The 24,071-nt window shown below is 49.5% G+C and overlaps 1 protein-coding gene across 1 annotated transcript; it reads right to left on the reverse strand.

Annotated features, from left to right (window-relative positions):
• Window positions 1–460: 460 nt before the first annotated feature.
• Def6 (DEF6 guanine nucleotide exchange factor) lies at window positions 461–23,471 on the reverse strand. The gene is made up of 11 exons (XM_042684264.1): window positions 23,317–23,471; window positions 12,514–12,654; window positions 11,842–12,027; window positions 9,871–10,107; window positions 9,650–9,796; window positions 6,200–6,308; window positions 5,748–6,046; window positions 4,296–4,462; window positions 3,981–4,179; window positions 1,239–1,329; window positions 461–1,054 (listed from the first exon to the last, which is right to left on the reverse strand). Exons 1-11 carry the CDS (start codon window positions 23,410–23,412, stop codon window positions 831–833), a joined length of 1,896 nt encoding a protein of 631 aa, XP_042540198.1. The 5' UTR covers window positions 23,413–23,471; the 3' UTR covers window positions 461–830.
• Window positions 23,472–24,071: the final 600 nt, after the last annotated feature.

Raw genomic sequence — 24,071 nt, forward strand, 5'->3', positions numbered from 1 at the left:
GAACTGGGATTTCAGATTGCCCTCACTTTTATTCATTTCCTTTTTTTTTTGTGGTGCTGGTGCTGAGGATGAACTCAGAACCTTCCTTCCCTGCTTACCCCTCCCTTCCTCCCTCCTTCCCTTTCTTTTCTTTTTTCCTTTTTGGTAATATTCAAGTATGGATATATGAATTAATGAAGTAAGAAAGTAACTCATTCATTTCATTCAGATGCATTTGCAATGTAATGATGTATTTGTTTCATATTTATCTGCAATGGTTATAATATTTTTATTATTCTGATCAGGTGCATATTACTAAGACTTGCAATAGCCACTTAAACCAGAAGAAAAATTTTCACCAGAGGGCTTTTTGGGGGCAGTAGCGCAAATTGTGCAAATTCCACTGCCTCTGAAACCTGTGCCTGGTCTCCAGGAAGTGTGAGAGTGGAAGGCAGGGGAGGTGGACAGACTTGGGCCAATATGTTTCCAACAACACTTTTTATTTGGAAGTACGTCCTCCATGACTCGGTGGCAGCCTGGGGTCGGTGGCCCTTGTCTGCGTGTTCACTGCCTTTCTCAGCCCTGCTCACTGGGTCCTTGGAGCTAAAGCACAGGGCCTTAAGTATCGACATACCCGTGCGTACCCTCCGTGGACTGGGCCTAGGAGCTGGCACAAGAGGTGACCCATGTTCTATCCTGGATCAGCTTCCGGTTGGAGGGCTGAGTTCCTGGCACCAGGACCTCAGAGCCCTCCCCTAGCAGATGTCAGCGTTGTCCACAGGCCAGCTGTGGCCAGCTGCGGCCAGGTTCTGGTAGACATGATGTTGGGAAGAACAAGAGATGAGGTGAGGCTAATTTTCTGGTGCGGGGTCCAATTTCTCTTCCTGAGAGGTGGAAGCCGGGGCAGGAGTCTCCTCCCGGCCATTGAGGGACTGGTGCTGCTCTCTGCGGTTGGGGGAGGGGGTCCTACTGCTCTGGGATCCCCAGCGGGTCAGGCGCTTTAGGGATGAGGCCCCGCGGCCAAGTAGAGAGGGCTGGAAGCCTGTGAAGGAGCTGCTGGTGACAGGCCGCTTATCTGGCAGAGAGAAGACAGGCAAATAAGGGGGAAAGGACACACACTGGAACAGGGAGGAGGGAGGGCCTTACCGACCTGCTCCGGGGAGATGAGCATCTGTGACCTTTAGTTCTACCTGGCCCTGGAGATGTGGAGGTATTCCTGTATTCTTTTCCAACCCTCAGGAAAGTCTACCCCTTCTTACCTCCAGGCTCAATTGGGTGCATGAGCCTGTTCATCTGGACATTCCAGTGTTTCACGTTAGTGCTGGCTTGGTGCAACTTCCTCTGGGCAGCCTGTTGGGGCACAGCCAGTGAGGAATGGGTCAGAACTATAGTCCATGGCAGGGATTCTATTCTTTGCATGTTATTAATTTTTTTTTGGGTGGGGGGGTCCAGTCATGGGGCCTGAACTCTGGGCCTAGGCGCTGTCCCTCAGCTCTTCAGCTCAAGGTTAGCACTCTACCACTTGAGCCACAGCGCCACTTCTGGCTTTTTTTCTTTTTGCTTATGTGGTGCTGGGGAATCGAACCCAGGGCCTCAGGCATGCAAGGCAAGTGCTCTACCACTGAGCCACTTTCCCAGCCCTCTTTGCATGTTAAAAGCCTCTCAGGGGGCTGGGAAGATGGCTCAGTGGTAGAGTGCATGCCTTGCAAGCATGAGGCCCTGGGTTCGATTCCTCAGTACCACACAAACAGAAAAAGCCGGAAGTGGCACTGTGGCTTCAGTGGTAGAGCGCTAGCCTTGAGCTAAAGAGCTGAGGGACAGTGCCCAGACCCAGAGTTCAGGCCCCATGACTGGCAAAAAAAAACAAAACAACAACAACAAAAAAAAGCCTCTCAGGATGTGACCAAAGCTACTGATCATTTCCCTGGAGAATGCGTGTATGTTCAAAAAAAGTTTTCTATGTGAATGTAAACTTTGTTTGCCTCCAATTTCAAAGGACTCATGGATCTCCACAGGGTCAAAAATAAACATGTTGGGCCCAGTTGTATATGCCAGTATTCAGGGGCAGAGACAGAAGGACTGCAGGTTGAGGCTAGTGCACTAAATACTTAACAAGACCCCTATCTCAACAAACAAGCTGGATATAAGGGTATGGGAGTTCATGGATGTCTCCAATCCTAGCAACAAGGGAGACACATAGATAGGAAGATCACAGTTTGAGGCTGGCCCTGGGCATTTTTGCTCAATCTAAGACATTATTTGAAAAATAACTAAAGCAAAAAAGGTCTGGGGCTAATGGCTCAAGTGATAAAGCACTTGCCTAGGAAGTGTGAGGCCCTGAGTTCAAAACCTATACTGAAGCCAGGCGTCGGTGGCTCATGCCTGTAATCCTAGCTACTTAGGAGGGTAAGATCTGAGGACTGCGGCTCAAAGCCAGCCTGGGCAGGAAAGTCCATGAGACTCTTATCTCCAATCAACCACCAGAAAGTTGGAAGTGGCACTGTGGCTCAAGTAGTAGAGTGCTAGCCTTGAGCTGAAGAGCTGAGGGACAGTGCCTAGGCCCATAGTGCAAGCCCCACAATCAACAACAACAACAAAAAAAAACCTCCAAAAAAACCTATACTGAAAAAAAGTTAAAAGATGTTAAGTGACATGTCCAGAGACATAGATGGAACTGCACACATACCACTACAATACCCTATCTCCCCAGGATCCAGTGTGGGAACTTCTGCTCCAATATTTACATAGCATTGGCCAGGCTGGGGGGTGGAGGGTAGACATAGGAAAAACTTTCCTATGTTACATATTTCTGTGGTGTTATTTTTTGCAATGATTACGAAATCCAGCAACATGAAATAAAATGATCAATATAGCTGAGCAGGTGGCTCATACCTGTCATCCTAGCTACTCAGGAGGATCGTGGTTCAAAGCTAGCCCAGACAAAAACATCCACCAGACTTTATCTCCAATTAACCAGCTGAGTTGGATCCAATGCTCAAATGGTAGAATGACAGCCACGAGCAAGTGAGCAGAGTGAGCTCGAGGACCTTAGTTCAGTATTAGTGAAAATAAAAATTTCAACAACTCTTTTTATTTTTTGGTAGTTGTGGGGCTTGAACTCAAGACCTGGACACTTTCCCTGAGCTTTTTCACTGAAAGCTAGCACTCTATCACCTTGAGCCACAGCTCCACTTTTGGTTTTCTGGTAATTAACTGGAGATAAGAGTCGCATAGACTTCCCTGCCCGGGCTGGCTTTGAACTGCAATCCTCAGATCTCAGCCTCCTGAGTAGCTAGGATTACAGGCATGAGCTACTGGTGCCCAAATAAAACCTCAAAAATTCTAACTGTACCTAAGTTTGAATTCAAGGCCTTACATTCTACCACTTGAGTCACACTTTTAGTCCTAAAACATCAGAAACATAAAACAAAAACAGCAACAACAAACCCTCATCTATGGGAAGTCAGCCTCCAAAAAGTGGTGTCCAAGTACAAGGACAAGATAGGGGCTTAGAAGAGAGAACCACTACCTATTAAATATAAATATAATCCATTTTCTTCTTTTCTTTTTTTCTTTTTTTGGTACAGGTATTGAAGCCTGGACGCCGTCCCTGAACTTTTTTTGCTTAAGGCTAGCCCTCTACCACTTGAGCCACAGCTGTTTTTGTGTCCTTAATTGGAGATAAGAATGTCAAGGATTTTCCTTTTGGGGCTCACTTCAAACTGTGATCCTCATGTCTCAGCCTCCTGAGTAGTTAAGAGTATAGGCCTAGGCCACCAGTACCCAGCTTCTGTATTTTCTTATTTTTTCTTTGTTTGGAGGGTATTTATTACCAGTTTGCTTTCCCAGAAGAGAGACTATAAATTCAGAGTATTCAGCCCATTTGCCCTAAGACACATAGTCAGCTGACCATGGCGCCAGGGTTTCAGGGAAGGCCACTAGACTGGGGCACCTATGTGATATCATGCGCTCCACCAGCCTCCAAGTGCTCCCAGACTCACCTCCACGTCCTCGTCAGCCCTCTGCCGGTTCTGCCGTACCTCCTCCAGCTGCAGCTGCGCCTGCTGCAGGGAGCGGCTCTGCAACGCCATCTCCTGCTGCAGCTCCTGCTTCTCCTGCTGTGCGCGCTCGATGTAGCGCTCCTGCTCCTCCTTCAGCTGCATCAACTGCTTCAGCTTCTCCTCCTCCTCCTCCAGCAGTCTGCCAGGCATCCATTAGGTGACCTCGAGTGCCCTGGCACTTAGCAGGTGCTCAGCAAAAAGCCAGATGAGGGTGGGGTGAGGGAAGACAGCACGGGGTCCTTTCTTCAAGTTTACCTGGTCTGGGCGAGGCGCACAGCCTCCTCATCTCGCCGGGCCTTCACCTCCAGTTGCAGGGCCTCCTGCAACCGCTGCTGCATCTCTTCCAGCTCCTCAATGCGCTGCCGCTGCCGGGCAGCCTCTTCCTTCTTTAGCTCCATCTCAGCCTGCATGGAGGCCCGGGCCTGTGTGGGGGAAGGGAACACAGAGCCAGGTCAATGGGGAACAAGGCAGTAGGGAATGGGGAGGGTGGGTTATACTGCCTTTCTTAGGGTTCTGCCAGCTACCCAGCAGTAAGGTCCAGGAAAATCCTGTATATCCATGTTTCTTAGCTTTACCCCTGTCAGAGAGCTTGACAGAGCCAGATCATGGTCAATGAATAGACACCTTAAATTCTTTTCTTCCTAGCACTGGCTTTATTAATAATTAGGGGGTAAGGATGTCGCTTAGTGATAGAATGCTTGCTTAATAGGTCCAAGGCCCTAGGTTCCATTCCTAGCACTGCACACACAAAAGTCCGATTATTATTAAATAACATGTTATGTTACAATTAAATAACATAAAAATAAATATCACTTCCTAGTACCAGCCCTAATAAAGACTATATGTTATCATATCATTATGGCTTGGTACTCGAAAGGCAGTGACTATAATTATTATTACAACAACTGAAAGGTGTTGAACACCTTACAAGTGTTTCATTTAATCCTTTCCATGAGCAAAGTTCTAGGGTCTACATTTACTGATATGGGAAGGGAGCATCGAGAGGTGTAATCATTTGGCCAGAATCACGGGGCTACAAAAACTGCAGAACTGGGATTGAATCAAGTGCCTCAGACTCCAGATCTCTAGATCTAATTGCCTCTGCATGCCTTGTCCCGCCTACCTCTTATCCTACAGCACCCAAACAGGTTCCACTGTAATTTCAGCTCAAGTCTAGACTTAACCTTTGTCCCAACTATCCCACCTACTTGGTCCACCCCAAAACAGTCTCTCAACTAAGCCCCCATTCTACACCTGTCACTCAACTCTGATCCCACTGTCCCTCATCTCAGCATCCCATAGCCAGGAATGGGTATGGCCCTTGGCACAGGCCATGCTCATCTTTCAAGTTTCTTGGCTGGGTCTCAACTCATTCCTCATTCTAAACGTGCACTCCTAGCCTGATAGACCCCACCCTCTTCCCAGGCCCACAACACGCCTCAGGTTCCACCCAATGTAGCTCAGTCAGTCTATGGCCTCGCCCATTGCCCACCCACCCCACAGCCTGAGGCCCCTTCCACAGCATCCTCCAGCTCCCCCCCCCCCCCAGGTCCGCCTACTCCACAGGGCACGCCCACAGCATCCCCCAGCCCCTGGAGTCCGCCTACTTTACAGGCCCCGCCCAGCCCAGGACAGTATCCAGCCCAGGACAGTATCCAGCCCCGGGGCTCCGCCCCCTTCCTGGCCCCGCCCCCGGCCAGGCCGCACCTGCTCAGCCTCCCGCAGCTGGCCCTCCAGCATCTGCTGCAGCTCCTGGTGCTGGCAGCGGCGGCGCTCTTCCTCCTCCTGCAGCAGCCGCTCCGCCTGCCGCTGTGCCTCCTGCAGCAGCTCCAGCTCCTGCAGCTTCCGCTCCTTCTCCTCCTGCAACTGCTGCAGCCTTAGCAGCTCCTCCTCCTTGGCTGCCCGGCGCTGCTCCCGCTGCTCCCGCTGCTCCCGTCGCTTCTGCTTCAAGTCCTTATGCAGCGACATCTTCCCCTCGGCCTGCAGTCTGATCGCTGTCTGGATGGCTGCGGGGGGGGGGGGGGACCAAGAGGGGTCAGTCCAGCTGCAAAGGGGGCTTTAAGGAGTCTCTCGGGTCCATTCTCCCGATTCCACGGGGCAGCGCATGATCATAGCTGAGGGACTGAAGCCCAGCGAGGCCGCAGGTGAGCCGCACTCACCAGCCGTCCACTCCTGGCGCTGGCGCGTGTCGGAGGCGCTCATCTCATAGGTGCGGCTGGCTGTCTTCACACAAAACATGCAGCGCTTTCCATCGCGGTCGGGCAGCACCTGGGAGAGGGCAGGCTGACCTCAGTGATGTGGGGGTCACCTCTGCCCCAGATCGGCCCCCTAGCTAAGGCCTCTCCCCTGCCCCACATCTGCTGGGAAGATGATCTTTCTGGTTATGGGATACTTGTGTCCCCACAACTCTTTGCACTTTGAAGGCTGGGTGGGGCCATTTCTATCTTGGTATCTCTCCACCCGGCTTGGCACATTCTCCATGCTTGAATGCTTCCAAGGCTGGACTTCGGTAAGTACCTACACTCACCACAATGGATGGAGCCTTAGTTAATGCTTTTTCTTTTTGAGATAGGTTTTGCTATGCTGCCCTGGCTGGCATTGAATTTGAGAACTTGCCTCAGGCCTCCCAAGTGCTAGGATTATAGCCATGCACTACCATGCCTGGGACTTTCTAAAAATGTAAAATAACAAGACTTGGCAAGAATAGAGAAAGATGAGAATATTTCTGAGCCAATGGTGAGAATGAAGTAGCCACTGAAGAAAAATTCAGTAGCTCCAGAAATCTCACTTCAAGGTGTGTGTGTACTCAAGAGAAATGAATACATAGCCACAAAGAAACTTGTACGTAACAGTATTAATCACAGTAGTAAGAAGGTGGAAATGAAACATTCACCAACAAATAAGTAAAATATGATAGAGCCATACAATGAAATATTACTCAAACTTAAAAAAGCAATGAAGGAAGGGGAAACAAAGGAGGAGGCTACAATGCTTGATAAGAAATGTACTCATTATCTTGCCCATGTAATTGTAACCCCTCTGTACAGTATTTTCACAATTAAAATAAATAAATAAATAAAAGCAATGAAGCCAGCCATGATAATGACAATTTGCCTTGTGAAGGTTAAAATGTGTTTGTGACTTTAAGTATCACTACTCCACAATACTGTGAAATATGTGAAATTTATTTAATCACCTAATGTCAATTAAAAAAAGAAAAAGAAAAGCAATGAAGCAAGGCACCAGTGGTTCATGCTTATAATGCTAGCTACTCAGAAAGTTGAGAACTGAGAATCAAGATTCAAAGCCAGAGGGCTGGCAAGGTGGCTCAGTGGTAGAGTGCTTGCCTTGCATGCATGAAGCCCTGGGTTTGATTCCTCAGTACCACATAAGCAGAAAAGGCCAGAAGTGGGGCTGTGGCTCAAGTGGTAAAGCATTAGCCATGAGCTGAAGAGCTGAGGGACAGCGCCCAGGCAGAGTTCAGGCCCCATTACCGACAAAAAAATAAAATAAAATAAAACCCAAAGCCAGCCTGGGCAGGCAAATTTGAGAGATTCTTAGCTATAAATAATCAGCAAAAAGCCAGAAGTGGAAGTGTGTCTCAAGTGGTAGAGTGCTAGCCTTAAGCAAAAAATCTAACAGAGAGCACAAGGCCCTGAGTTTAAACCTCAGTACTGGCACAAGCAAAAACAAACAAAAACCAAACAACAACAACAAAAGAAACAAAACAAAAAATAACAATGAAATTTTGACATATTTTACAACTTAAATGAATCTTGAAAACTTGAAGCCAGACAGAGCCTGGCACTGGTGGCACAGGCCTGTAATCCTAGCTATTCAGGAGACTGAGATCTGAGGATCACAGTTCAAAGCCAGCCCAGGCAGGAAAGTCCATGAGACTCTTATCACCAATTAACTACCAGAAAACTGGAGTGGAACTGTGGTGCAAAGTGGTAGAGCACTAGCCTTGAACTGGAAAGCTTGAAGACAGCACCTAGGCCTTGAGTTCAAGCCCCCAAATCAACAAAGAGAAGAAGCCAGACAGAAAAGGAGGAATAAATATTGTATAACTTCACTTTTTTTTTTGGGGGGGGGTCCGGTCGTGGGGACTGAACTCTGGGCCTGGGCGCTGTCCCTCAGCTCTTCAGCTCAAGGCTAGCGCTCTACTACTTGAGCCACAGCGCCACTCCCGGCTTTTTCCTTTTTGCTTATGTGGTACTGAGGAATCGAACCCAGGACCTACAGGCATGCAAGGCAAGCGCTCTACCACTGAGCCACCTTCCCAGCCCATAACTTCATTTATTTAAGGTACTTAAAACAGGTAATTCATAGAGACAGTAAAGTGCAGATAGCCAGGGACTGAGGAAAGGGGGAAAATGAGGTGGTGTTGCTTAATGGATACAGTTTCTGTCTGGTGTAATAAAAAATAAATGGGAAGTAATAATGGTAGCATAATATTTTTAATGCATTTAGTGCCACTGAATTGGTCTTTTTGTGTGTTTCTCTGTGTGTGTGTGTGTGTGTGTGTGTGTGTGTGCCAGTCCTGATCACTGTCCCTCAGCTTTTGTGCTCAAGGCTGGCACTTTACCACTTTGATCCACAGTTCCATTTCCAGCTTTTTTGTAGTTAATTGGAGATAAGAGTGTCACAGACTTTCTTGCCCAGGCTGGCTTTGAACCATAATCCTGAGTGGCTAGGATTATGGGTGTAAGTCACCTGTGCCCAGCAGGAGAAAAACTTTCTAAAAGTCATTTTTAGAAATATTTACTGCGAAAATAGATATAAGCCATGTCATCTGAAATCTCCTCAAGCCAATTCCACAATATTCATTTATGACTTCCATATTTGATTGACAGGTTGAAGTTTTTTAAATGCTGACAACAGGCTGGCTGATAGAGTACTTGCCAAGCATGCATGAAGAACAGATGTGAGTTTGACCCACAAAAGAAGTGTTAAGCCGGGCGCTGGTGGCTCACCCCTGTAATCCTAGCTACTCAACAAGCTGAGATCTGAGGATTGCAGTTCAAAACCAGCCTGGGCAGGAAAGTCTATGAGACTCTTATCTCCAATCAACCACCAGAAAACTGGAAGTGTCACTGTAGCTCAAGTGGTAGAGTGCTTGCCTTGAGCTGAAGACCTTAGGGACAGAGCCCAGGCCCAGAGTTCAAGCTCACAACAGACAAAAAAAAAAAAAAAAAAAAAGGGCTGGGAAGGTGGCTCAGTGGTAGAGTGCTTGCCTTGCATGCATGAGGCCCTGGGTTCCATTCCTCAGCACCACATAAGCAAAAAGGAAAAAGCCAAAAGTGGCGCTGTGGCTCAAGTGGTAGAGCGCTAGCCTTGAGCTGAAGAGCTGAGGGACAGCGTCCAGGCCCCACAACCGGACCCCCCCACAAAAAAAAAAAAACAACCAAACAAACAACAACAAAAAAAGTACTGGATCAGGGAGAATGGCTTCGGGGCTCCCAGGTATACTTTTGGTTGCACTAATCTAAGCAGAAACATATGTCACTGTGGTTTTCCTCCATTCTTCCCCCATCCCTGATAGTCACACCACTTTGGGGACCCTCTGAACCCCGAGGAGCTCCCCTCCCCTTCATCGGTGCCCTCACCTCCACGCAGCAGTGAGCATCCAGCGGGATGGTTCCTCTTTTCTCCTTGCACTCTTCACTCCCAAAATAGCAGAGGCAGCTGGGCTGCAGCTGGAACCAGCGTTCTGCCCAATTCCTCCTCAGGTGCCCTCGTTTCCACAGGTAGCCCTGACAGCCAGGGTCAAGTCAGAGGCCTCCTGCGCCTTCCCGGTGGTCCTCCCCTAGCTCCCACCTTGACTGACCTGCTTCAGGATGTCTTGGATCAGCTCCTGGTAGACCTCATGGATGGCTATGCTGAGGGTGTCCCGTCCCACGCCCCGTAGGCAGCGGCCAGAGTTGAAGAGCTCCAGCAACTGCCAGACGCTGAGCCCACCCGTGGTCTGGGCTGCCTGGGCCTCCTGGGCCAGCAGCTCCTCCAGCTCACTCAAGCCCACCTCCAGGCTCATGCTGCTAAGCACCTTCTTCAGCAGGTATTCCACCTGGAGAAGGAAGGTCTGGTGATACAGCAGGTGGTAGTTCTCCACCACCAACACCAGGGGGCGCTCCAGATGGCTCTCAGATCCTCAGTAGAGGTGACCAGGGATAGGTGGGTGGGAGGGCCAGAAGCTCAAAAGCAGGCAGGTACCGGACCAGGATAGACATTTTGGAGGGGACTCTGGAGCGCCAACCTTGCCTCAAGTATCCTTGCCCGCTCCCTAACTTTAATCCCATTCCTCCCTATTTTATACTAAAGGCAGTATGAAGGTGGGAGCTGAGTGTTGGGGATCATCCAGAAGCAGCAAATCCCAATCAGTGTCAGAAGTAGTACAAGAACTCCTTCATGGGCTGGAAAGGCGGCTTAGTGGTAGAGTGCGTGCCTAGCATGCATGAAGCCCTGGGTTCGATTCCTCAGTACCACATACACAGAAAAAGCTGGAAGTAGTTGCTGTGGTTCAAGTGGTAGAGCACTAGCCTTGGGCAAAAGAAGCTCAGGGACAGCGCCCAGGCCCTGAATTCAAGCCCCAGGACTGGGAAAGAAAGCAAGAAAGCAAGCAAGGAAGGAAGGAAGGAAGGAAAGAAGGGACTCCCTCATTCAATACTCTTGATTTTAAATGTTATAAACCAGGACCCAAAGGGGAGAGTGGCTTGTTTTAAATCACACAGCAAGTTGAGTGTGGCTAGAACTCTATTTGAATCTCCTGATTTTTACTCAAGTCCTTATTCTAAACCACCCTAACCTCCAACCCTGGGAAAGTAAGGGGATTGCCTTGTGGGAAGGTAAGGGGAGTAGAGGAGTAGGGGGAAAGCAGGCAAGGACAGGAAACCCATTACAGAGGAACAGGAAGTGGTGGCTGGGTGTATCCTGCTGCAATATGTTCTCACTGCATGCTGATCACAGCAGCAAGAGGCCTCTGGGCCTCTGAGAGTCCACTTGGCCTGACTGACAGGGATACAAGTCGCTGTCCTGCTCCAGCAGTTCCTGAGAAACTCTCTTCAGGACTTTCACCCTGGGGTCTCAGCTAGGGGGTAGGGATAATGGAGGGACTGTCAGTTGAGGGCTCAGATGGCTCCTGCCTGTCCCATAAACAAGAACTTAGGCATGCTAGGACTTGCTAAATTCACCCTGGCACTTCCACAACCACCAAGAGGACTGAAGGGTCAGGAGAAGGCCAAGTGGGCAAGCGAGAAAAACAGGCCAAAGAGGGAGGGTGCAGGACAGGCCTGGGCTGTCCTGGTTTCATCCTGAGCTGAGTAGACAGTCACCTGATTCTCTGGTCCCTGGCTCTCCAGGAAACAAACAAACACACACACAAACAAAAACCTGGAAGCAAGACTGAACTTGGTTGTCCGCCTTGAGTAACTGGAGATTTACTTCCTGTCTTGGTAAAGTTTCCCTTCTCCTTATAAAGCATCTTCTTAGATGACTGCCGTATCTCAGAGCCTGCTATTTGATGTAAAATGTTCATAATGCTCAGGCATCTACACTGCTATTTTATAAAGTTTGCAGATCATTATCCTCCAAAGAGGACTAGAGGAACTCGGGTAGATAAGCAGTTTTTGTTCTCCTGCAAAAAGGCACATTGGGTCTAACATGAGCAGTTCTAGGTAGGGGGAGACAACTGGGCAGTGTTAGGACTGGCCAGGGGTGACAAGGAAGAGAAGGGTCATGGGAAGGTACAGAAGGCCATCTGGCCTTCGTGATTGTGCTGGGCTGGGTCTGCTGTCACCCTTACCTCATCAGGAACCATGATCAGGGGGTACTTGTCTTCAGACAGGAAGTTGAAGAGGCACCAGAGGCGGAAGGCATCCTGATTGGAGAGCATGCTGTTCCCATTGCTGTCCGCTCGATAGTTCTTCTTGGCCGTCAGGGTCCAGCACAGCTCATCAAAGTGCTCTTTAACGAAAGCCCCTTCCTCCACCTGACACCAGGCCCACAAATCAGTCAGCTGCCCCATCTCTACTCTGTACCACACAAGGCTCCAGCTTATGTTTCTTGGAGTCATCCATGAACTCTGTTCCCCATTCTACCAAGACCAAAACTAACGATGCAGAATCCCTGAGCTGATCCCAGCATACCACAGCCATCTGCCACAGAGAAACTCTAGCTCTTCAGTCCAAAGGAGAAAGTAGGGGACGCCTGGAGGGGGGGATGAGGGGTGCATAGCCCAGAGAACCAGGAAAGACGAGGAAGAGGAGCTGGGCAGGTATTATAGGTGGAAGCTGCAGGGAGGAGTAGGCAGGTGGAGGGAGATGAGTGGAAGGTCATGGGAAGGGTGAGGCTAAAATGGAAACAAAAGGCGCTGAGGGTGAGTTGAGGGGACAGGAGGGGACTGCAGGCTGGGAGATGACGAATGGAGATGGAAAGGCAGGGATGGTTCAAGGCACTTCTCCAAGTGAGACCCCACCTTGTCGAGGATGTACTTGTTGAGGTAGGGCATGTAGCCCTGGCTGGACACTGGGCCGTCGTCGTCATCTCGGAAGTGCTCCTCCAGGGCCACAGGGTCATGGGGGATGTGTAGGACCGTGTATAGGTTGTGGGACAGCACCTGAGACAAGAGTGGCTGTTTGTCTTCCTGCACCCCAACCAAAAGCAGGCCAAAGGACTGCTCCCCCTCCTGCTTGTCCTCCGCCTCTCACCCATCCCAGCTGAACTCTCTGCATACACCTTTCAGTGCAATGAATAAAACATACACATAGGCCAGGGGTGGTGGCTCACATCTGTAATCCTAGCTACTCAGGAGGCTGAGATCTGAGGATCATGGTTCAAAGCCAGCCACGGCAGGAAAGTCCATAAGACTCTTATCTCCAATTAACCACCAGAAATCCGGAAGTGGCCTTGTAGTTCAAGTGGTAGAGCTCTGGCCTTGAGCTGAAGAGCTAGAGACAGTGACCAGGCCCTGAGTTCAAGCTCCACGACCACAACCACCACCACCACCACCAAAAAACATGCACAGACTATGTACCAAGTGCTGAACTTCACTTCCATGTTCTCATTGGACACATGAACAGAGGAACTGGATGCAGGCTCAAGAGGCTGAACTACTAACCACTTCATGCTCTGTTGGTGACTGGCCCAGAGCTCTCATTCTGCAAGGGCTTGGGGTTCCAATCCTGCTTTACCATATCCTAAGTTGTGCTGAGCTATCTGCAGGGGGCAGTGTGCAAGCCCAGGGAAAGGGCAGGGATGGCTCAAAGTAGGGCTGGGTAAAATGACCCAGGTGCTGGTGGCTCATGCCTATAATGCTAGCTACTTCGGAGGCTGTGATCTGAGGATCACAGTTGGAAGCCAGCCCAGGCAGAAAAGTTTGTGAAACTTTTTTTTTTTTTTTTTTTTGCTTGGGGCTTGAACTCCTGTCCTCCAGGCTATCCCTGAGTGATTTTGCTCAAGGCTAGCTTTCTCCACCACTTTAAGCCCCAGGGTCAACTTCCTGTTTTCTGTTGGTGAATTGGAGATAAGAGTATCAGGATCCTCAGATCTCAGCCACCAGAGTAGCTAGGATCAAAGGCGTGAGCTGAGGGCACTTAGCCTTTTTAACTTTTATCTCCAAGTAAGCACCAAAAAAGCCAGGAGTGGAGCTGTGGTTTTAGTGGTAAAGAGCTAACCTTGAGTAAAAAATAGTTCAGGGACAGTGGCCAAGCCCTGAGTTCAAGCCCTAGGACTGGCACAGACACACAGACACACACACAAAGCAAATATGGATGAGACGAAGACGGTAAGATTTAGAAGTGTTGTTGATCAGATGGTGTATAGGAAGAAAACAAGTTTATTGAACAAATTCTTGATGTCAGAACAAAGGAGTTGAAGTTTGAACAAGGAGGATTTGGCTTAAAAAAAAAGAAAAAAATGGCCTTGGGGGAAATTTTGTTCCAGCATTTATCATAGATAGTGGAATTGAATAAAAATAGGTTCTCACAATACAGTGCTAGCCACTGAATGGAGGTGCTTGTGTGTGTGTGTGTGTGTGTGTGTGTGCGCGTGCGTGCGCGCACACGCGCATATGTGCTAGGAATGGGACCCACAGTCTCATGCAAGTACTCTACCACTGATCCCCAGCCTCAACCTTGAGATGATTTTTTTTTTTTTTTGGTTGGTCGTGGGGCTTGTACTTTGGGCCTCGTCGTTGTCCCTCAGCAATTCAGCTCAAGGCTAGGGCTCCACCATTTTAAGCCAAGCACGCCACTTCAGTTTTCTGCTGGTTAATTGGAGATAAGAGTCTCAGGGACTTTCCAGTCCGGGCTTGTTTTGAACCATGATCCTCAGATCTCAGCCTCCTGAGTAGCTAGGATTATACAGGCGTGAGCCACTGGTGCCTGGCCTGAGATGAATTTTTGAGGGAGGAGGGCAGGACTAGGGTTTGAGTTCAGGGTCTCAAGTTTGCTAATCAAGTCATAGACGTGAAACAAATCTCAGCCTTCTTTTGCCCTGGCTGTTTTGAGATAAGGTCTCATTGTCTGCCTAGGCCTACCTATTTTAGGCTTCCAATTATAGCTGAGATGACAACTACACCATTATACCTAGTTATTAGTTGAAAAGGAGTCTAGCAAGTATTCCTGGGCTGACCTTGGACCTTGATCCTATGGATTTCAGCCTCTAAGGATTACAGGTGTGAGCCACCAGTGTCTAGCTTCCTTTAAGTAAGCTCTTTGAATTTGGTTCCTATCATTTACATCCAGAAAAGCCCTAATGCGTCTGAGGTTCTAGAGTATAAGCCCCCACTCTAAGGGGTGCCACTGGCTCAAAACCTAGCACTGAGGTGTAAGGTGACCAACTCAAGAAAACAATAGTGCCAAACACTGACCACTTCTGAAGTGATAGGTATTAGTCTAAATTTTACAACTTCCTATCTGCTGCCTCTTTTCAAAGTGTCCCTTCCTGCAGAGCTCCAGTCAAAGGGCTATACTGCACAGGGAGGAGACATGGAGACCAGAGACCTTCACCTTCTGTTTGTGGGGTCTTGGGATGTCCCTTTACCTCTCTGAACTCAGTTTTGTTGTTAAGAAGCAGGGGCTAGCTGGGTGTCATTGACTCACATTTGTAATTCTAGCTACTCAGAAGGCTAAGATCTGAGGATCAAGGTTTGAAGCCAGCCCAGGCAGGAACATCGAAGAGACTTATCTCCAATTAACCCCAAAAAGCCACAAATGGAGCTGTGGCACAAGTAGTAAACACTAGCTTTGAGCAAAAGAGCTCAGGAATAGCACCCAGGCCCTGAGTTCAATCCCCAGTACCAGCATGGAAGAAAGAAAGAAAGAAAGAAAGAAAGAAAGAAAGAAAGAAAGAAAGAAAGAAAGAAAGAAAGAAAGAAAGAAAGAAAATGGGGCTAATACGGGTGGTGGAGAGGGGCTCGGGGAGGGTGCAAGATAATACACAGGGAATGCCAGATCCAAGCCTGCGCAAGCCTGCAAATGCTAGGTCCCTTCCTACCTGGGAAGTCCTGCTCTCTATCTTGCTGACACAAACGCAGGCAATATCGATGGCTAATATCAAGTATCACAGACAGAAGTGGGGATTGGAGTGTTCTACTGGTAAAGTATGAATTTTGGTCATCTTTCTGGAGTACAGGAATCTATCAGACAAGAGACATGACCCTGACTGGACATGTCCACTCACAGACTCTACAAAAGCTCAAGGGAGGGGCTGGGAATGTGGCTGAAGGGCAGAGTGATTGCCTACCTTGCATGAAGCCCTGGGTTAGCTTCCTCTACTATATACACAGAAAAAATTGGAAATGTCATTGTGGCTCAAGTGGTAGAGTGCTAGCCTTGAGCAAAAAAGCAGCTCAGGGATAGTGCCCAGGCTCTTGAGTTCAAGCCTCAGGACTGGCAAAATACTACTACTACTACTAAATTAAATAAAAACAAAAACTCAAGGGATCCGAGAATGTTTACTTGAGCATTGGGCACATGTGAGAAAATGGGAGACAAACCAAATGTTAGCCCGATGAGCTTTCTTCCCATAGCTTAGTCCACGCCTTCCCCTCTCCACAGCTTGGCATGCTCCCTTCCTAGGCAACAGGAGGCCCGTTTAGTAAAGGCAGTAAATAATCAGCCTCCACCCCTCCCCCCACCTTGGGATGGCACTTCTCTGGGGAGGCTACCACCATAGAAGGCATGAGGAGCCCCTTAGGGTGGCCTTCAGGTCTGGGCAGCTGCAGGACCCTTATCTACTATTTGGGCAGCAGCCATAAATCCTAGTCCGCCATGGTGAAGCCTTGGGCCCAGTATGTGATGTGCAGTGTACAACTTAACAACAACTGTGGGGTAGAGTGAAGGTCTAGAATGTGTGAAGCTCTGGGTTCAAATGCTCAGGATCAAAAGTTAAAAAGTTGTGAGTTGTCTTTATCATATTTATATTTGCAGGCTACAGGAACAAAACGTGAACATGTTGAGCATGTGAACAAAACAAGCTGCAGAATGAAAATATTTTTTCAAGTAAGTTTGTGTGCAAGGATTAGATTGAACCATAAGACACTGCTATTTTAATAGTTGTTTTTTTTTAAAGCAGAAATTTCATGTATTTCAACCTGACGTGCATTTGTTCATAGAAAACCATGGAGAAGCCTCACCCATCAGGGAGACCCTCAGAGCCACTCCAGGGAGGGGCTTTTGTCTTCATTAACATCCCATTCTCCTCTAGGAATTTTTTTTTGGCCAGTTCTGGGGCTTGGACTCAGCACTGTGCACTGTCCCCGAGCTTCGTTTGCTCAAGGCTAGCACTCTACCACTTGAGCCACAGCGCCACTTCCAGCCTTTTCTGTGTATGTGGACTGAGGAATCGAACCTAGGGCTTCATGCATGCTAGGCAAACACTCTACTACTAAGCCACATTCCCAGCCCTCTTGGCTTTTTTTTTTTTAAACCAGTAACATGTTTCACTTTCATAATAAAAAATCCAGGCAGGGTGTGGTTGGTGGCTCTCACCTGTAATATCATCAACTTGGGAGGTAGAAGTTGGGAAAAATGCAGTGCCAGTTCAGGCAAATAGTTGGCAAGTTGGGTGTGGTGGTGCATGCTTGTTATCCCAGCTACTTGGGAGGTATAAATAGGAGGATCACGTCCAAGACCTACTCTGGAGTATATATTATCCTTGTGACATATATATATTTTGCCTTTTAAGATAGAGGGGGTCTCTTGCTGTAGCTTAGGCTGGGCTCCAATTTAAGATCCTCCTGTCTTCATTTCCTGAGTGTTGGGATTACAGGTATGTGCCACCACACCTACTGTATGACAAAAAAATCAAAACAATAGGGATAAACACTAAAGGGGGCCATTATCCACTGTTAGTAATTTGCCCTGTTATTAAATTTGCCCTGTTATTAAATTGCACAGTCTTGTGCTGTACCTTGTCTAGATGTTGTGCGTTCATTTGTTCCTTGGACACGGTAAAGGCTCTAACCTCAAACCCAACTCCAGAGGTCAGTATGACATCTCCACAGCTGGATGTCCTCTAAGTGACTCCTGAAGCTGAACTTCATGCCTCAGTGGTTTTCAGGGTAAAAGCTGGAGTCCGTCCAGAGGCTTCCAGGCCCTGTCACCTGGCCCTCTGCACCTTCTCTGATCTCATCTCTCTCTGCTCACTCTCTTCAGCCGCTTGGGACTCCTTGCTGATCACAAAACAGGCCAGGGATGCTGTTGCTAAGAGCCTTTGAACCTGCTGTTCCTACGGCCTGGATCATTCTTCTTCCAGGTCACTGCATGGCTGGCACCTGCTCCTCTCTCTCCTTTCCACTTCTTTTATTTAGATGTCACTTTCTCAGAGCAGGTTTCCTAGTCATCTTATTAAATCTACAACCTAGTTCCCTGTAAATTCCACACTGCTAGCTGTTCCTGCTTGATTTCCCTCCTTGTCCTGCATTGTCTTCCATCACAGTCAATATTTTTAAATTCTTTTTTTTTTTGCCGGTCGTGGGGCCAGAACTCTGGGCCTGGGCACTGTCCCTCAGCTCTTCAGCTCAAGGCTAGCACTCTACAGACACTTGAGCCACAGCGCCACTTCTGACTTTTTCTGCTTATGTGGTACTGAGGAATCGAACCTAGGGCCTCATGCATGCAAGGCAAGTGTTCTACCACTGAGCCACCTTCCCAGCCCCTAGAATTCATTTTATCTCCTGTCTCCCCTGTCTATACCATCAGCCCACAGGGGTCAGAGAGTGTTCTCACTCCCTGCTCTATCACTGAGTCTGCCCACTGGGCTGTTGAGCATCCACTGTGTTCAACAGCTACCTGTGGAATGAACTCAGATGTTTCTTGGGCAGAAATAGAAGAGCTACAAAAGGCAGACAGATATGGACTGACTCTCCTGAGCAAATTCAGCTCCCTGGGCTCCATTTCTCAGTCTACAAAGAAAGGAGGGGGGCTGGGAAGGTGACTTTAGTGGCAGAGTGCTTGCCTAGCATGCATGAAGCCCGGGTTCCATTCCTTAGTACCACATAAACAGAAAAAGTTGGAAGTGGTGCTGTGGCTCAAGTGGTAGAGCACTAGCCTTGAGCACAGAGAGCTTAGGGACAGAGTTCGAGCCCCAGGATGGGGGGGGGGGAATGGAGAGGTGCTCTCCCACCCACCCTGCAGCAGCTGCTTGAGCAGCTAACTTCCTTGTTTTACTCACCAGCACCAATCTCAGAGGCTATTTAGCAAGTTTTCCTCAATCACACCTTTTCTTGTTGTTGCCTTTGGACCATAAAAGCCCAAGGCAGAGGCTCTGATCCGTGTGTGTGTGTGTGTGTGTGTGTGTATGTGTGTGTATATGTGTGTGTATCAGGAGGAGGAGGAGGAGGAAGAAGAAGGGGAGGAGGAAGTTAAGGGCTCCAGATACTTGAGGGCTCTCCAGAGAGGCAGCAGGCTTCCGGTGCCTGGGGGGAGCAGGTTGAAGGGAGGTGGTGCTAGAAAGGAAATGACAAGGGTGGAGGAGTGGCCGCAGATAATCGCTACCAACCCTCAGCCCTAGAGGCAGTAACTCTTATTATCCTCCAATGAGGAAATCAAGACTAGAGAGGCCAAGCATCTTGCAAAAATCTGGTTCCAAAGCCTGTTCCTGCTTTCTACACCTCCTGGTCACTGGGCTGAGCATCTGAATCACCCTGAACTGAGGGAACTGAAATATGGCCGCCCTGCCCTGACCTGCTGACTCAGAGTTTCCAGGGGTGGGGTCCAGGTGGCTGTATTTTCCACAAGCTGTCATCTGGACTCTTCCAGAAAGGATGTCCACAGCCTCCCCAACCTACGTAGCAGCCTCTAACTTCTGGGTGGGTAGCCATTGACTTTTGAGAGGTACAATTTATTCACTCTTTCCTCTGGAGGCAGGGAGAGAGCAGCATTCCCCTCCCCCACTCCCCAGGGCTGTGGGAGAGAGATGTGGGTGTCAGATCTATGCAGATCATAAACCGTCAGCAAGGACTGGTTCTGTAGTTCCAGCTTTCAGATCCTGAACTCATGGCTGATGAGGAGGAGATACAGCTCCACAAAGAGCAATGGCCTGGGAAAGATGAGTAAGCTCAGTCTTGAATTGAGAGGTCCTTGCAGAATGTCTGAATGCCTTTTCATGGGAACTCACTTGTAACTACTGCCAAAGGTGGAAATCTCTTTATGGGCTATGTAACCTACTGACAGCAAGAAAGGGCTCTATGGGTTGGTATGGGCAGCAAAGGAAAAGAGAGAGAGGCCCAGGAAAGAGAGGAGAGGGGACAATCATGGCTAGCTATCATCTATTGAGATAGTGTCTCACTGATTCCTCCTGCCTTTGCCTCCTGGGTGCTAGGATTACAGGTGTGTTCCACTTCCCCTAGCAAGTATTTGTGTTACTTTTATGGGATGGCTGGCTGGCTTAGTGATCCCCAGTTCAACCTTCGTGCTTTATAGACAGGAAACTAGAGGGTCAGTGATGGAGGGTGAGTCGTCGGAGGTCACCCAGTGGGTCACAGGTCCAGTCGTATGTGATTCTGCATCAAGTGTTCCATGTGTGAATACACCACTCCCTCCCACCACCTCAGAGCACACAGGGGTCGAGGCAAAGCTGATGACGCCAGCCTGCAGGTTTCTTAACTTTCCTTCTGCCAAGGAGCAGGTAGTTGTCCCTCTCAGAGAAGGAAAGCCTGATGCTTAGAGCCTTTCAGTGGGGAGGGGCTCCTCCTTTAAGGTCAGCCAGAAGCTTGGCAGCCTTGGCGACCATGCTCTGTATACTACCTCCCCCCCCAGCCTGTCCTGGGGACGTAATAGGCCTGCTACCTCCCAAGATCCATGCTAAGCCACTCAGGGCTCATCTGCAATCAGTCACTGCCTGGCAGTCAGGGAGGGAGACCCAACCCTCGGCTGAGGGGTTTCTTTCTACAACTATGTGTCAGGCTGGCACTCCTTAAGTTCCTTAAAGAAGGCTCTGGGAACCCATGAGAAATACCAGCCCTAAACTTCCTAAGAAGTTTGTGTGTAAAAAGTCCACTCTGCCCGGGCGCCGGTGGCTCACGCCTGTAATCCTGTCTATTCAGTAGGCTGAGATTTGAGGATTGTGGTTCAAAGCCAGCCCAAGCAGGAACATATGTGAAACATTTAACTCCAATTAACTACCAGAAAACTGGAAGTGGTGCTGTGGCTCAAATGGTAAGAGTGCTAGCCTTGAGCTGAGTTCAAGCCCTACAACCAAAAAAAAAAGTCTGCTCTGGACAGAAGGGTTTTCGTTGGTCTACTTTTACTGCTCTCACCCCACGGGACAAATGCCGTCATACTTTCTACAAGGACTCAGAGGGAAAAGCTCATCTGGTCTCTTCCTCTTCTGCCCCAAACACCCTCAAAGCCCTTGGGCTTTTCTCAGGACTTCCTCCTCCTCTGGCCTCATCTTGGGGGTCCCAGGACATCCAAGACAGCCCTCTACTAAGAACGCAGGGAGAGGTATGACACACATAGCTAAAAGCCGTTTTGGCAAGAGCAGCTAACTCCAAGACACCTTTCCCCTACCCCCAGTCTGCAGGGGAGTGAGTAGGCCCTGCTGGGGTATCTGTCTCATCTGTCTCTTCCCCTGCCTTCTAACCACTTCTCCATTTCTTCTCTCTGCCTTTCTGGCACTGCCCACTATCTCTACTCCCCCCCCACCCCACCATTCCAGTGTCCATGTTATAGGCTTGGGGGGAGGGAGTGATGACAACAGGCCACCTTCCCTCCACTGCAGGGACCCTGCTGTTTCCACCCTAGCCCTCATCTGTCTCTTGACATTCCTGCTGTTAGCACAGGTTCCTGGAGGAGAAGTTTCTGTGAAGTCCACCATGAGTCCTGTGCAACCAGAGGTGTTGTAGGGGGTAGACTCTGTGCAAGCAGTGAAGAGGTACAAGACAGCAAATAGTTCAGTGCGCAAGCTCACCATGGAATCTCCCGACAAATATTCAACCTGCAGGGCTGGAGGAGTGGGCATGGGGTCACCCAAACACAGAGGCATGAGCTAGGAGGCCTTCCTGGCTCATGGCTGACCACTGAGGAACCATACCTGAGGGACAGAGAGAGCCTGGGGAGGTGTCAGGGAAATAGGTGGAAAATAAGACCTTGGAAACAAGAAGCATGAGCATCAGGACTGCCCTGCTAAGATATTAAAGAGACAGAGTGGGAGTTTTGAGTGTGGGCCCGAAATTCCTGTACCTTGGTATCTGATCTGTTTTTCTTCATCTGTACACAGGACTCAACTAGATAACGTAAGCTACAAAAAAAGCGATTGAAATAGGATGCACAGCAGTAGACTTTATAGGGAAGTAGAAAATTATTCCTTGGATGCTCACAGTGTAGGGCATCCAAGCTCACAGGGGCAAATTCAGTAATATGGGTGTTGGGCCAAGCTAGGGCATGCTTATTGTGTTCCATTTGCCTCCCAGCTTTCCTACCTCAAAGTGGCTCAGTGGTAGAGTGTTTGCTTTGCATGCATGAAGTGCTGGGTTCAATTCCTCAGCACTACCACATAAACAGAATAAGCCAGAAATGGTGCTGTGGCTCAAGTGGTAGAGTGCTAGCCTTGAGCTGAAGAGCTCAGGGACAGTGCCTAAGCCCAGAGTTCAAGCCCCACGACTGATAAAAAAAAAAAAAAAAAGAGTAGAGGTTGTGGTTTTACCCCTTTGTGGGACGGTAGGGGAGACATCTGGAATCTAGTGTCTGCCATCCACACTGAGCACTCAGTGAAGTTATTTACAGTGAGTGAACAAACCCTTACAGCAGGTCCCAGAGAGTGGAGACTGCCACTGTGCCTTCCCGCAGTGTTCCCTGTTCTAGTGGTCCACGACCTTGCTTCCTCCCCACAAAGAGGGTGGGGAGGGCAGCACCAGCCAAGGATGGAGGAAATGGAGAGAAACTAACTCCCCATCACTATCATGGCCAGATGATGGACTTCAGGACCACTGACAGGACTATCCTGTGCACAGCTTCCACCTACTTCCTGCCCCACGTCTCAAGGTCTATGGTAAGTTTCCCAACCTGCTGTGTGTGTGTGTGTGTGTGTAGGATGATGAGCTGGGTGGCAGTGTGTGTGTGTGTCTGTGTGTGTGTAGGATGATGAGCTGGGTGGCAGTGTGTGTGTGTGTGTGTGTGTGTGTGTGTGTGTGTGTGTGTGTAGGATGATGAGCTGGGTGGCAGTGTGTGTGTGTGTGTGTGTGTGTGTGTGTGTAGGATGATGAGCTGGGTGGCAGTGTGTGTGTGTGTGTGTGTGTGTGTGTGTGTAGGATGATGAGCTGGGTGGCAGTCTATCAGGCCCCTTGGTCCTCACTCCCTCCTCAGCTCTGTCCCACATGCAGGCTCAGCTACCAGCCTGGTTTGTAAGTGGGGTGAGGCCCTTTATGCCTCTCTCAGCTCCAGAGGAAGTGACTGACAAGTCTAGCTAACTGTCTTTCTTTAAAGCCAGGAGGCAGCAACAGGGAGGAGTAGGGTATAGGCCCAAGCATGACTGGGGAGCCCATAGGGAGCCTATGAAATAACTTGGCTCATGGCCTTGAAAACCCCAGGATGCCACCTCTACCCACCAGTCAGGGGGCCAGGTTCAGGCACTAGCTCTGTACAGACCTCACTGGGGCCCCCAGGTAGCAGGCGGCAACAGGCAGCAGCAGCCACTGAGTCCAATCACTCCATACCAGCTTTCTACTCCAGGCCAGGGCTGCTGGATGGCAGGGTGCCCACCAAGTCCCAGGTGGCAGGGATTGGTGGGGTGAGTGTGAGTGTGAAGGCCCCCAGGAACCCCCAGTACCCCTCACCTTGAGCTGGGACTTGGAGACCTTGCCGCTCTTCTCCACGTCCAAGGCAGTGAAGGCGTACCAGATGGACTTGAGCAGCTCCTTGCGCAGGGCCATGGCTGAGGCGCCTGCCCTGCCTGGGGGCGGCTCCGACACCAAGATCCGGTTTCAGGAAGTGCAAACGGCTGCAGACCGCAGAGGGGCCCTGGTACAGAGCAAGAGCTCCACCTGCCTGCTTGCTCTCACTCCCCTGCTGGGCTGTGGCTCTGACAGTGCTCAACTAGTCCCTCTACCTGCCAGGGAGCAGGGACCAACTGCCCAGAGCTGGAGCCTCTGGTGGGCCTGGAGTCCCAGGTATGTGAAGCCTTTTAGAAGCCTCCTTGCTGAGCTTGCTGGCACCTTTCCCAGGCTACCAGAGGTGGCACACTGAGGGAAGAAGGCCATCCTGACTTTGCAGCCAGCAGATGGGGTCCCACTTAAGTGGGTTACTTAACCTGACAGAGCCGTTTCTTCTTGGTGAAGGGGGAAAATGCCCAAGTCCCAGGGTGTGAGACATCCGAGACGGGATGTTAAGGACACAGTAGGCTCTGGATGAAGCATTTCAGTTCTACCTGACACAGCCTCAGTGGTGGGGCTCCACCCAAGTGGAAAAAAACAAAAGTGACGCCACAAGGCTAGAGGAGGAGCTGGGCCAGGGCACAGCTCCAGGTCAGCAGACTTGGCATCTGACTTGCTGGCACCCCATTCCTCCTGAGGGGGTCACTGGTTCTAAAAAG

The sequence above is a fragment of the Dipodomys spectabilis genome, unplaced genomic scaffold (genome assembly GCF_019054845.1).
Source record: "Dipodomys spectabilis isolate Male_0828 unplaced genomic scaffold, ASM1905484v1 ptg000085l, whole genome shotgun sequence".
Classification (NCBI taxonomy): domain Eukaryota; kingdom Metazoa; phylum Chordata; class Mammalia; order Rodentia; family Heteromyidae; genus Dipodomys; species Dipodomys spectabilis.